Genomic DNA, 13,508 nt, shown 5'->3' with positions numbered 1-13,508 from the left:
CTGAGTCCAAACTTCTCCATTCTCCAACGATGACTTCTGCACCTGACTTTCACCAAAATATGAAATTTCAGGTTATTGTCATCCAGTTGTCACAACAGGAAACTCATTTTAATCATTAATCTATAAAGTCAACAGCTGCTGCTGTGATCAATCTGATGTTCATCACTTCATAGTAATTTCATTCTCTCATTTTATTGTCTGTGAGGGATACATTACACTCCTTCTTAACCCTGTACCTTTTTAAGATGTCTTTGTGTATAATTGATTCAGTCCTGAGCAATATTGAAATGGTCAGGAGTGAAATTATGATTTACACATAATGTGTTATGTCTCTATGAATTTTAAAATATTGTGACCCCTGATAGCAATATTATGAACCTCAACTGTATCCAATCATATCAATCAAAAGCTTTGCTTTGATGGTGCATAACAGAATTACTTGATGCAAGGTAAAATGATATGCTTAATTTATGTGTTGCAGTATGCCTTCTGCTCTTCTATTGTGAAATACGAGCAAACTAGATTTTGCAAGTTGGCTGACTGGCAATCGCCCCAGTAAGAATAATAATTGTTCATCTATGCTGCTATCCCACAAAACTCTTTTAGTTTTAAATGCCATGGTGAAAGCAATATTAAACTTTCTGGTAGCACAGTTATTCTGGTTTGAAGGATATATTCATGGTGTACAACTTAACATATTCTAAAATGATTGAAAATTTTAACCATCACTTCATATGTCTAAAACTCTGACGACTTATTCTCAGTGACAATGACCATGGAAACCTGCATTCAGATTCATTGTTTAATCATCCAGAGAATTCTTTGCAAATGAACTTTTACATATTGAAGAAGAAATAACTTTTGTTTGAGAATATCTTGTTATAGCTTAGTTGATGTTGCATGTCTCAGCACAGCTACTTTGCGTTGTGTTGTATATCCATTGTGATATAGCGTGTTGCGATTCACTTTGATTTTGGTATCTGTCCTCGTACATCAGTCTGCCAGGTTGATCGCTAGAAATGAGTTTCTGCTTGCAGCGTGTGAAGTTTTCCAGCTACTCCATTTTACTTAATGAAATTTACACGGTGTAAGAACTTGTGATACAATGTGGTACTCACAGAGTATACATTTAGGTAGTACTGCATAATCATTTCCGTAATAGAATACTATGGAATCAGTTGTTAGCGACGTTTCTCTTCACAGGACATCCACAACTGTTATTCCTTATCAGTGATAAAAATGGCTACAGTTGTAAAAATTATTTATTTCTAAAAAGGAAAGCGCTATCCAATTTCAGGACACATGTCTCATCTTTAGGAGCATCTGCAAAATTCTTAAACAGTTTTGAAATCAAATTAGAAGTGTACTTTTATTGTATGGGTATTCTTATTGTGATCAATAGTGCTCTAACTTAGCTGCTTCTGCTATACTTGCTGGTAGGCTATAAGTGCTTTATTGGTTTCCTTCTATTTGTGTTATTGTTCCACAACTTTGTGTATGTTCAAATTAGTGACAATTGAGACTGTTCTCTAAGAATTGTGTATGAATTCTTTTATTCTTCAGTGACCCCACTTGTTGGTTTTGCAATCTACATACGAGCAGATAATATTTAATTAATGCCTCGTTGGTATATGAGAGAAGTTAGCTGCACAGCAGCAGATGAGAGTTTGTGGTTTCTTAGACCTGTTCTGGGCTGCTACATTAAACTAAATTTTGACCATCAAATGGCGTGAGCAGTCCGTTACTAATAAACAGCCGCTCCCACTGGCAATTCAACTTTGGGTTGTGCTCCAAACTAGTCTGATGGGTGTCTATGAAGCATTGGTAAGTCGCAAATGTTACTCAGTGAATTGCATTGTTTTTCTCACATACCTGCAGGTACACATTCTATAGAAACCATTTTTTGGGCGTTTCAGTGTTTGAAACTCAGCTCACCTGTCTTCATGTCGATGCATGTCAGGCCCCTAATTCTGGATCATTGTAAGTTTCGTAATGGGACATTTAGGATGACTGGTCGATAATTCTTCATAGTGTTGATATTGTACAGATGCCAACCACAAATTTGTTTCGGTTATTTTATCCAAAAAGTACCATTACCTGTTTCTTACTTTTCAAAATTCATCATCAGACGGCTTTTTCATGCTTACATCAAAGCAAATTATACATTCACTTCCTGTGAGGTTCCCTAGGATAAAAAATAATTCATAATTACTAATGTGTAACTACAATGGTTGGGCTAATATTTGTGTTGGAATGCAACTTGCTTGAAATGTTCATCTGCAGTATTGTTTTCACAGTTTTATTGCAATGAAACAAATTCACAAGGATGTTTGTGTTTTAGCAGTCACAAACACTGGCCTTCCTTGTAAATCGCTTTCGTTCGGTCACGAAATAAATTTTCGATGCACACCACATAAATTGATTTGCAACATATGGAAACAAAAACACAGTTCACAAGATAAATCAAAACATGTGAAGCACACTGAAAATTCTCTTGTGATCGAACAAAAGTGTTTACAATGTAGTGTATGTTTTGGGACTGTGGATATACAAAAATCCTTGAGAATGTATGTCATTGCAACAAAAATCAAAAACAAATGTGACAGATGTACATTTTATGTAACTTACATTCCAACACAAATTGTAGGGCAACCATTTTGATTACACATTCGTGGATGTGAATTATTGTTTCTCCTATGGCAACCAACTGGAAGCAACTGAATAATTTGTTTGTATGAAAGCACCAAGAGTTTTTTCATATAACAGCTGCAGTCTCCAACCATGTCTTGATTTGACAAAATTACAATTCTCTCCATATTTAATTCTAGGAAACGGAGATTTCCGCTCTTATAATTGGAAATCTTTGTCCTTTTATGTATGTCTTCCGGTGTGAGAGGTTTTCTGGCAGACCTAAGATATGAGGATATCCTCTTTCATATCTTCTACCAGGGATATACTACTTTAACATTCTTTAAACTATTTTAACTTAAGTTATGCAGTCTTTCTTGAGTCAAATTGTAGTGTCAGTATAGAATTTTTCTAATAGTTTCTGTTTGTTTTGTTTAGCTATGATTATCTTAACCTGGTGCATAGGTATTATTATTCATTTTAAAAATTTTGCACATGCACCTGGAGATGGGACTTATACCCTGAAAGTCGGTATGCTTTCCTTTTTAGAAATAAATAATTTTTACAACTATAGCAGAATTTATGATCGACAAATTGTTACTGAGACTGACATGTATAAATCGGTTTACTTACTTGAGTGTAGATACACATAATTAAAATGTTAAGTACATTACTGAATTGAATTAAAACAGCTAAATTAAAATTTAATCGTTAGATGACACCTATAATTTACATATTGATACAAGGAAATATGTAAACACTCCCCTTATTGTTCGCAAATAATAAGTTTTTAGCAATCTTATTTCTACTTTTCATCATTTCCTTTGAATACTGTTGTGCGATTTCACAAACTTAAAAAAAAGGATTGGTATGCAACTAAGTTAATGAAATTTAATTTCTCTGATTATTGTCAGCTTAATTTATTTATATATATATTCGTCTATTAGTTGTTGTTTCAGTAATGAAAGTAATTATATTTTTCAATCTTTGCAATGTTATCGAAGTTTGAAAATAATGTCATAAGGTTTCGGTGCAAGATTAACGCCCTCAACATTAGAGTGCTTCAGTCCAGTACCATTAGCAGGAACAAGACGAAATTTTTGCAAGACTCCAGCAAACATTTGGAATAACAAAAATTTGGCCAATTGCTCCCCCACACACCGACGTCGACCTGAAAGTCAAATTGAAGCTGTCAGATATCAGTTACAATTTATGTTACCATTACGTATTCAATTAGCAATAACTCACCAAGACCAAATGGTAAGAATGCATCATCCTCTCTAAGCTTTCCAGTTTCAGTAATGAAACGTTCTGGTCGATACACTTCAGGATCGCCCCAGTGGTCTTTATCCATATGCAATGACCAAATGTTCGTCAGGACAACTGTATTCTGCATATAAAAATGCATCAATTACTTCATGTTAACATCTCTAAATTTGGAAAGCATAAGAAATAGCTCTATTCTGGTACACTTTAGAGACAGCACTATAATTTTTATTGACCTTATTTCTCAGGTTGTAAGTAGCAACATACACGAGATGGTTTGATCTTAGTAATTTCTATTTGCAATATGAATTGCGGTAATCGAAATAAAACACAGAGGATTTGCCATCACTCTTGTCATATTTATGTAGATTTCTTGCTTTTGTGAAATTTACTTACTGTATTAAAAAGATCAATGTTTCAACTCCATGAAACCGTGGGATTCCTCTTTTTCTTGGCTTGCATGCCATTTCTTCACCATGTGGACATGTTAATTACTGGATTTAGCAGTGTTAATAGAAGAGAGTGGCTGAATGTCCTTTCTGTCCCCATCGCTTTCCCGCCTAGTACGTAATTTGTGCAACCAACATTTGTGCCTATTGTTATCCCAAGTGTAAGTGAATAAATGCTTCTAAATGATTGTGAACCGCTTAGGTGACTACCAGTCCGGTTTTAACTTACCAGGAAGGTACTTGGGCTCGAACAAATAGATCTGTATGAACGTTTGGTTACAGGACCATTATCTACCTATGAATGTGCTGGTGGGTGTCGTTTTTGTGCAAAACTCTGCAGTCATGCTGTAGATATCACTGTAGATGTAATTGTAGACGCCATACGCAATGCAGCAATCTTAACTATAAATGTAAATGCCGAATGTCAATAAAATGCTCCGAGAAATACGAATGATTGCAAAACACACTGTGAGAAAATGTTAGTTGATCGCATGGCGTATTTGCACATTCTATAACACCAGCGTTGAACGCCACGTCAATGACACTTTTGAAGTTGTTCACTGGTTCACCAATATCGTAGCCAGCGTTCTGCCACGCGTAACGAAGCATTGGTCTGTATACTCCCGCAGAAAACTGATTGTAAATGCATATTCATGATAAAGAATCTGTCGTGCAATTTCGGCTGCATTTTACTGGAACGTAGTTTAATGAAGTCTGTTATTCTCTTGGCATATATTTTATATGTTGTTGTTGTGGTCTTCAGTCCTAAGACTAGTTTGATGCAGCTCTCCACGCTACTCTACCCTGTGCAACCTTCTTCCTCTCCCAATAGCTACTGAAACCTACATCCTTCTGAATCTGCTTAGTGTATTCATCTCTTGGTCTCCCTCTACGATTCTTACCCTCCACGCTACCCTCCAATACTAAATTGGTGATCCCTTGATGCCTCAGAACATGACCCACCAACCGATCCTTTCTTCTAGTCAAGTTGTGCCACAAACTCCTCCCCAATCCTATTCAGTACCTCTTCATTAGTTATGTGATCTACCCATCTAATCTTCAGCATTCATCTGTAGCACCACATTTCAAAAGCTTCTATTCTCTTCTTGTCCAAACTATTTATCGTCCATGTTTCACTTCCATACATGGCTACACTCCATACAAATACTTTCAGAAACGACTTCCAGACACTTAAATCTATACTCGATGTTAACAAATTTCTATTCTTCAGAAATGCTTTCCTTGCCATGGCCAGTCTACATTTTATATCCTCTCTACTTCGACCATGATCAGTTATTTTGCTCCCCAAATAGCAAACCTCCTTTACTACTATAAATGTCTCATTTCCTAATCTAATTCCCTCAGCATCACCCGACTTCATTGAACTACATTCCATTATCCTCGTTTTGCTTTTGTTGATGTTCATCTTATATCCTTCTTTCAAGACACTGTCCATTCCGTTCAACTGCTCTTCCAAGTTCTTTGCTGTCTCTGACAGAATTACAATGTCATCAGCGAACCTACAAGTTTTATATTTTATATTTTATACTGCCTGAAGAAATACACATCCAGAGTTTGTGCATATTTTGTAGTTTTAGGTGGAATGATTTTTAAATCTACATGTTTTCCGCCAGATGCTTCCAGTAATGCTCGTTCATCCTTATGTCCAAACCAGGAGTCACGAAGTACTAATGACTTTCTCGACAAATGTGGATTCTAAACTGATAGAAAAAACGTCTTCATATGTTGTTTCGTCATCTTCCCACTCACACTTGCATCGACGACGAGATTTGGAGGGCACCGCGTTTCTATTTCCCTTGACACTCGGGGTCCGAACTTTAAACTGGATTCTAGGAAACAAATATGGAGTTTGTCTGCCAATTGTCCATCCATTGATATAGCAACATCGATCGTGTAACTATGTGTTGCACAGTTAACTGATTGTAACATCGCGACAGTGTTTCTCTCCCATCTCATGGATAGTGTTCTGTCACAAGAAAGTTCATAGTTGAACTGACTCTGATCACAGTTCCATACAGAACTAATATAGATGTTTTCTCTCGTGATATGCTCATTGACATGAGCAACAAATGTTTGAGCTCTTTCAATCAGCTCTTCTTCGTCATCCTTATCTTTTCGTGCTTGGAGCATAGTGATACGGCGTAATGTTATCCTAAACTCCTTTTTCAAATTAGTAATCAATCCTAATAAAGCTGTTAAGTTTGTACATCCGAGATTTCTGGCTACGTCCAAAGCCCAATGTTGCAAATGCCAATAATGAACGGCGGAACCGCATTCTCGCGCTTCATCGAATTTCACCATTACACGCTCCTTGATGGTCTTAAACAGCAGTGTACGATTTCCTTTGAAAACTGTATTTCCTCCTCTTTTCTTTGCCACGTAAACCAGTGTGTTTTTAGTATTGCTTTTTGACTTCAGTTTAGGGTATATTTTTAGTAGCTTGTCGTATGTGTCGAAACCTCTTACATAATCATCATCGTACTGTTCTTCAGTGTGTTGTCATCAAACGACGTGATGATACTTGCAACTTTAACCTTCTTCTTGGCAGACGGTTGGTATTCACTATCACTGCTTCCATCGCCTCTTCCCGCACTTGCCGTAGTACTACCGTTTGCAATGATTTGTTCGTCATTATCATCCCTATGATCACCATTATGTGTTAGTGTTACAACAGTATCTGTTTCTAACTTATAATCATATTTCTGCACTATAGGAGATACCAGAAAACACGCGAGTGATTCGTCTTCTACACCAACACCATCTTTACGAAGAAGGGTTCTTCGTAACTTCATCTCAACCAATCACAATACAGTAGCAGGATGGATTACCAATCACCGAGCCAATACACAAATGTAGTCACAAAACAGAACTTCAGAGGCACACTGCACCGTTCCTACTGGTCCCGACTGGCGTACCGGCAGGTCAGTGTGCAATGCGGCATGGCATACGCAGAGGCCTCTAACGGACAGCTGCAGAGTTTTGCAGATGCTGAAGTATCACTAGTGCAATAAGATACCCTTGCATTATTTCTCACACGATTTTGGTGTATTTGTGTTTGTTCAAGGCAAGTACTTTCCTGGTAAGTTGGATGTGGGAAACCACCTAAAAGTCACATCCAAACAGGCTGGCACTCTGGCCTTTGGCGCTAATCTGCATGCTGGCTTCGATCTGGGGCCGAATCCTGGGAGCGAACGTCCAGACGTGACGTCTAAGAAACCACAGTAATATAGTAAAAGTCATAAAAGTATTTGTAAATAATATCAATAAAACAAGACTGGACACTTTTCTGACGAACTAGTTGCTATGCAGCAGTGAACTATTGATAATGATTACCTTAACACGCATATGAGCTTGTTTCTGACGGACCATACTCTTTAAATATGCAATGATAACCTGTTTCTTGAATATAAACCTGTGGAACAATTCTGACATATGAACTTGGAACTTCAATAGTGGCATTACACTTATTTACAACACATAAAAACAGATATAAGTTTCAAAGTTTTAGTGTCCTTCGGATAGTATCCAGTATTGTGTACCACCCCTTACCAGCGATGTGTTAGTCGTAAGGTACCCTTAGTACAGCCAGTTGTGTTGATAGTGCGAGTGGAGCGGTCTATTAACCGAAGAATATCTGTAACGGTTCTAAAGCGAATGCTTTCTTCAATCTGGTTGAAGTCACCAGGGGTTAATTCCAGAGAATGCGGTGGATGGTACAGGACTTCCCAGCTCAATCGACAGTACAAAATAGTCACAACTTGTGCCTCACCATTGTCATACAAAATGAAGAGTGGGTACTGCAGGAAGTATCGGCGCTTCTTTCTCTAAAGCTGTTAATTTTTGTAACACAGCCTAGGCCACGACTCCAGCTTGAATCCTAAACTGAAGGAGAATTTCATGGTATTCGCTTGAGAATCTTCAGAGGTTCTTCGGGTAATAGACCGCTCCACTCTCATCATCAACACAACTGCTGCTGCTAAGGATATCCTACAATTTCCACGCTGGTGACGGCGGGTTATAAAAAACGACGGCGACTACTTTGAAGCTCAGTAAAACTTTCAAACATTTATTTTGCGTCTCTTCAATGTGTATAGAAGGTAAGTCAGAGGGAAAAAGGTACATACTTTAAGTGGTGTTAGAATAAGTCATTCTGAACATAAAAGTGTCCTCTGAACATATGTCCTGTTCTTAACAGTTTCAGGAGAAACTAATGAAAACAATTGGGAACAGAACAAATGCAGATGCCGGCTAATGAGACATTTTGATATAATGTTATGTTTAATTGTGTATATTTACGCACAAAGGTTGTTAAAAAGGTCCACTGTAAACTACAACACATTTTGCAAGCCTTGTAGGAAGCAAATGTGAAACTGATCTGAGCTCGTTCATGAAGTCCTTTATTTGAGCACATGCACATAAAATACGAACGAAAAGTTACATGGAGTAAAGAATGTCTCGGCCATTGTTTGCGTCGAAATATCTGTAATTGGAGATACATCAGCCCAACTGGTGTACAAGTCAGTTGCTATGAAGATACATCGGAACACTACTGCTGGAAGCAGTGGGCTCACTAAATCAATGTGTGTGTGTGTGTGTGTGTGTGTGTGTGTGTGTGTGTGTGTGTGTGTGGAAAAAAAGTTCGGATTCAGAAAAATGACCAATGGAAAGGAAAGACAACGCTATGTGGCCTTTTCTCGCTTTGGTTGTTTTTACTTGTGAGCGTCGGTGAAGGACGTTACATGCGACTAACACCCACGATTTTCAAACAGCTCTATCTTGGACGTAGTTAAGAAAAGGACATACGTTCATTTAAAGGTTTTTTGTTCGGAATGACTAACACTATGACCCTCAAAGCATATGCCTTTCCTCCTGACTCACGCCGTATAAAGCGAAGTCGCCTGCTCGCTTCCTTCTGTATATGGAGGCTAATCACAGGAAGTGGCGTACGGCTTTTGATCTGGGTTTGACTACTCGATAAACCGGCTCATCAAAAAGGTATCTGTATAAAATTTATAAATATTTCGTAGAAATTGATTGAATTATGTGAATTAAAGTATCTCGCCATTGCGAAAACGATGACGATGCCAAATCCACCTAGCGATCAATTGTCTCAACTCGAGGGAAAAGCAGTGAAGCGAGAAAGCAGCAAGCGCAAACAAATTTGTATATGGCAGCTAGTTGCCGGAAAGTTGTGGGATCGAATCCCAGTATAGGCACTTGTTTTTACTTTGCCGTTAAACCTAACATTCACCCGTGAAGGACGTGGGGATACAGCACAATTAGACTGTGGTTCGGATTCCACAGTGCATAGTAGTTCCCCTTTCCCTGGTTAGTTTATATAAACGAAATTTTGCAGCATCGCAACCGAGGACTCAACTTTCAGCTACCGGTATCTGCTTTCCTTCAATCAAATATTGATGTGATTACGATTCTTCGGATGGAGTGGCGAGAAAGTCTGCTGTAAAGCGTCTGTGACACAAAATTGCTGCAATGAGTCTAAACAATGAATCTGTCCATACTAAGCTTAACAACAGGAGTGCCATCAGGCACTACACATCTACATCAAGTGCGTTTTTCTGTTTTCTTCTTAATTTTATTTGAGTTTTGGTATTCGAACATGATCCACTCAGCCAATACATTATACCCTATAAATCTTCTCTGCCACATATGAATTTAAATCTCTTGCTCTTATCGCAAAGGTAGCCAGAACCACATAGGGAACTGCAAGGCAGTGATCACGTGATCAGTGTAGCAGTAGATACATTGCAGTTTGTAAGGCTCGAGCTACTCGAGCTATAGATGCAGGCATCTCTCCGTAACAAATGTTTATACCATGATAACCATGCAGCCCTTAGTTTTCCCGACTAGTTTGGAGGTTGGAGTATTTTGTCAGGAATATACACTACTGGCCATTAAAATTGCTACACCACGAAGATCACGTGCTACAGACGCGAAATTTAACCAACAAGAAGAAGATGCTGTGATATGCAAATGATTAGCTTTTCAGAGCTATCACACAAGGTTGGCGCCGGTGGCGACACCTACAACGCGCTGACATGAGGAAAGTTTCCAACCGATTTCTCGTACATAAACAGCAGTTGACCGGCGTTCCCTGGTGCAACGTTGTTGTGATGCCTCGTGTAAGGAGAAGAAGTGCGTACCATCACGCTTCCGACTTTGATAAAGGTCAGATTGTAGCCGATCGAGATTGTGGTTTATCGTATCGCGACGCTGCTGCTCGCGTTGGTCGAGATCCAATGACTGTTAGCAGAATATGGAGTCGGTGGGTTCAACGCCGTGCTAGATCCCAAAGGCCTCGTATCACTAGCAGTCGAGATGACAGGCAATTTATTCGCATGGCTGTAACGGATCGTGCAGCCATGTCTCGATCCCTAAGTCAACAGGTGGGGACGTTTGCAAGACAACAACCATCTGCACGAACAGTTCGACGACGTTTGCATCAGCATGGACTATCAGCTCGAAGACCATGGCTGCGGTTAGCCTTGAAGCTGCATCACAGACAGGAGCGCCTGCGATGGTGTACTCAACGACCAACCTGCGTGCACGAATGGCAAAACGTAAATTTTTCGGATGAATCCAGGTTCTGTTTACAGCATCATGATGGTTGCATCTGTGTTTAGCAACATCGCGGTGAACGCACATTGGAAGCGTGTATTCGTCATCACCATACTGGCATATCACCTGGCGTGATGGCATGAGGTGACATTCGTTACATGTCTCGGTCACCTCTTGTTAGCATTGACGGCACTTCTAACAGTGGACGTTACATTTAACACGTGTTACAACCCGTAGCTCCACCCTTCATTCCATCCCTGGAAAATCCTACATTTCAGCAGGATAATGCACAACCGCTGGCTGTACGGGCCTTTCTGGATACAGAAAATGTTCGACTGCTGCCCTGGCCACCATATTATCCAGATCTCTCACCAATTGAAAACGTCTGGTCAATGGTGGCCGAGCAACTGGCTCTTGATGAACTATGGTATCGTGTTGAAGCTGCATGGGCAGCTGTACCTGTACACGCCATCCAAGCTCTGTTTGAGTGAATACCCAGGCTTATCAAGGCCGTTATTACGGCCAGAGGTTCTTGTTCAGGGTACTGATTTCTCAGGATCTATGCACCCAAATTGCGTGACAGTGTAATCTCATGTCAGTTCTAGTATAATATGTTTGTCCACTGAATACCCGTTTATCTTCTGCATTTCTTCTTGATGTAGCAATTTTAATGGCCAGTAGTATACATGACATCTTTGTGTACAGGTGCTCTCTGTGTTAAAGAACCCCCACCTCCATACTCGTCGAGAAAACTGCAGACTGCATGGGTATCGTGGTATAAACGTACTGTACATTACAGGTAGATGCCTTCATCTGTGTCTCAAGCCTTATGAACCGCAGTGTATCTTTACTACACTGATCACATGACCATTGACTTCAAATTCTCTAGTTCGATCTGCCTACCTGTGAGTTACATTGGATGCCTTGGTTCTGTGCCTGCTTTATACCTGTGTTAATGCTACAATGGTTATAATTGGAAAAGGGCACAGGTCATCCCCGTTTTCAAGAAGGGATGTCGAACAGATGTGAAGAACTATAGACCTATATCTCTAACGTCGATCAGTTGTAGAATTTGGAACACGTATTATGTTCGAGTATAATGTCTTTTCTGGAGACTAGAAATCTACTCTGTAGGAATCAGCATGGGTTTCGAAAAAGACGGTCGTGTGAAACCCAGCTCGCTCTATTCGTCCACGAGACTCAGAGGGCCTTAGACACGGGTTCATAGGTAGATGCCGTGTTTCTTGACTTCCGCAAGGCGTTTGAGACAGTTACCCACAGTCGTTTAATGAACAAAGTAAGAGCATACGGACTGAAATGCAAGAGGATCTGCAGCGAATTAACTTTTGGTGCACGGAATGGCAATTGAATCTCAATGTAGACAAGTGTAATGTGATGCGAATACATAGAAAGATAGGTCCCTTATCATTTAGCTACAAAATAGCAGGTCAGCAACTGGAAGCAGTTAATTCCATAAATTATCTGGGAGTACGCATTAGGAGTGATTTAAAATGGAATGATCTTATAAAGTTGATCGTCGGTAAAGCAGATGCCAGACTGAGATTCATTGGAAGAATCCTAAGGAAATGCAGTCCGACAACAAAGGAAGTAAGTTACAGTACGCTTGTTCGCCCACTGCTTGAATACTGCTCAGCAGTGTGGGATCCGCACCATATAGGGTTGATAGAAGAGATAGGAAAGATCCAACGGAGAGCAGTGCACTTCGTTACAGGATCATTTTGTAATCGCGAAAGCGTTATTGAGATGAGAGATAAACTCCAGTGGAAGACTCTGCGGGAGAGACGCTCAGTAGCTCGGTACGGGCTTTTGTTAAAATTTCGAGAACATACCTTCATCGAAAAGTCAAGCAGTATATTGCTCCCTCCTACGTAAATCTCGCGAAGAGACCATGAGGATAAAATCAGAGAGATTAGAGCCCACACAGAAGCATACCGACAATCCTTCCTTCCTCGTACAATACGAGACTGGAATAGAAGGGAGAACCGATAGAGGTACTCAGGGTACCCTCCGCCACACACCGTCAGGTGGCTTGCGGAGTATGGATGTAGATGTAGATGTAGAATGTGGAATATTGGCATGTATTGTCATGACAGGATGAGGTGTTCCCTATTACCAGAATGCCGCTGTTCCACGTCAGACAATCTAGGTTCGGAATACTAATCTGAATAGGTAGATAACCTGCTGTGTATAGCCCCAGCACAAACTGATTTTCGCTGATGTCAGCTTAACACTTTCTTGAGAGGGCTCTGACAATTGCAGCAGCTGTGTGTAGATGACTTTCAGAGGCATGTATTCTGTATAAGTGTCAATATATATATATATATATATATATATATATATATATATATATATATATATATATATATATTATCTAGTGGCTAGCAAGCATCTATCTGCACCTTATGGTTTTAATGTTCAACGAAGTTATCATGCTGTGCTACTCGTTTTAGTGTGTGTTAGCGGTGTATTTGTGGTAAAACATTGAACAGTGCTACAACATTTCATGTGTTTACTCACGTATCTTAGAATGGAGATATGGAGTATTTG

General features: G+C 39.5%; 1 protein-coding gene across 1 annotated transcript in view; it reads right to left on the bottom strand.

The window, feature by feature from the left end:
• Positions 1 to 3,394: 3,394 nt before the first annotated feature.
• The window catches only part of LOC126268096 (methyl farnesoate epoxidase-like), a 185,297-nt gene continuing 175,183 nt past the window's right edge, over positions 3,395 to 13,508 (bottom strand). The window contains exons 9-10 of the mRNA XM_049973604.1: positions 3,877 to 4,018; positions 3,395 to 3,799 (exon numbers count right to left, since the gene is read on the bottom strand). Coding sequence (XP_049829561.1) covers positions 3,624 to 3,799; positions 3,877 to 4,018 — 318 coding nt within the window. The 3' untranslated portion in view covers positions 3,395 to 3,623. The remainder of the gene's footprint in view (positions 3,800 to 3,876; positions 4,019 to 13,508) is intronic.

Source organism: Schistocerca gregaria, chromosome 4, assembly GCF_023897955.1.
Source record: "Schistocerca gregaria isolate iqSchGreg1 chromosome 4, iqSchGreg1.2, whole genome shotgun sequence".
Classification (NCBI taxonomy): Eukaryota; Metazoa; Arthropoda; class Insecta; order Orthoptera; family Acrididae; genus Schistocerca; species Schistocerca gregaria.
The sequence above is the reverse complement of the archived record's forward strand: the minus strand, read 5'-3'. Positions and strand labels throughout refer to the sequence as shown.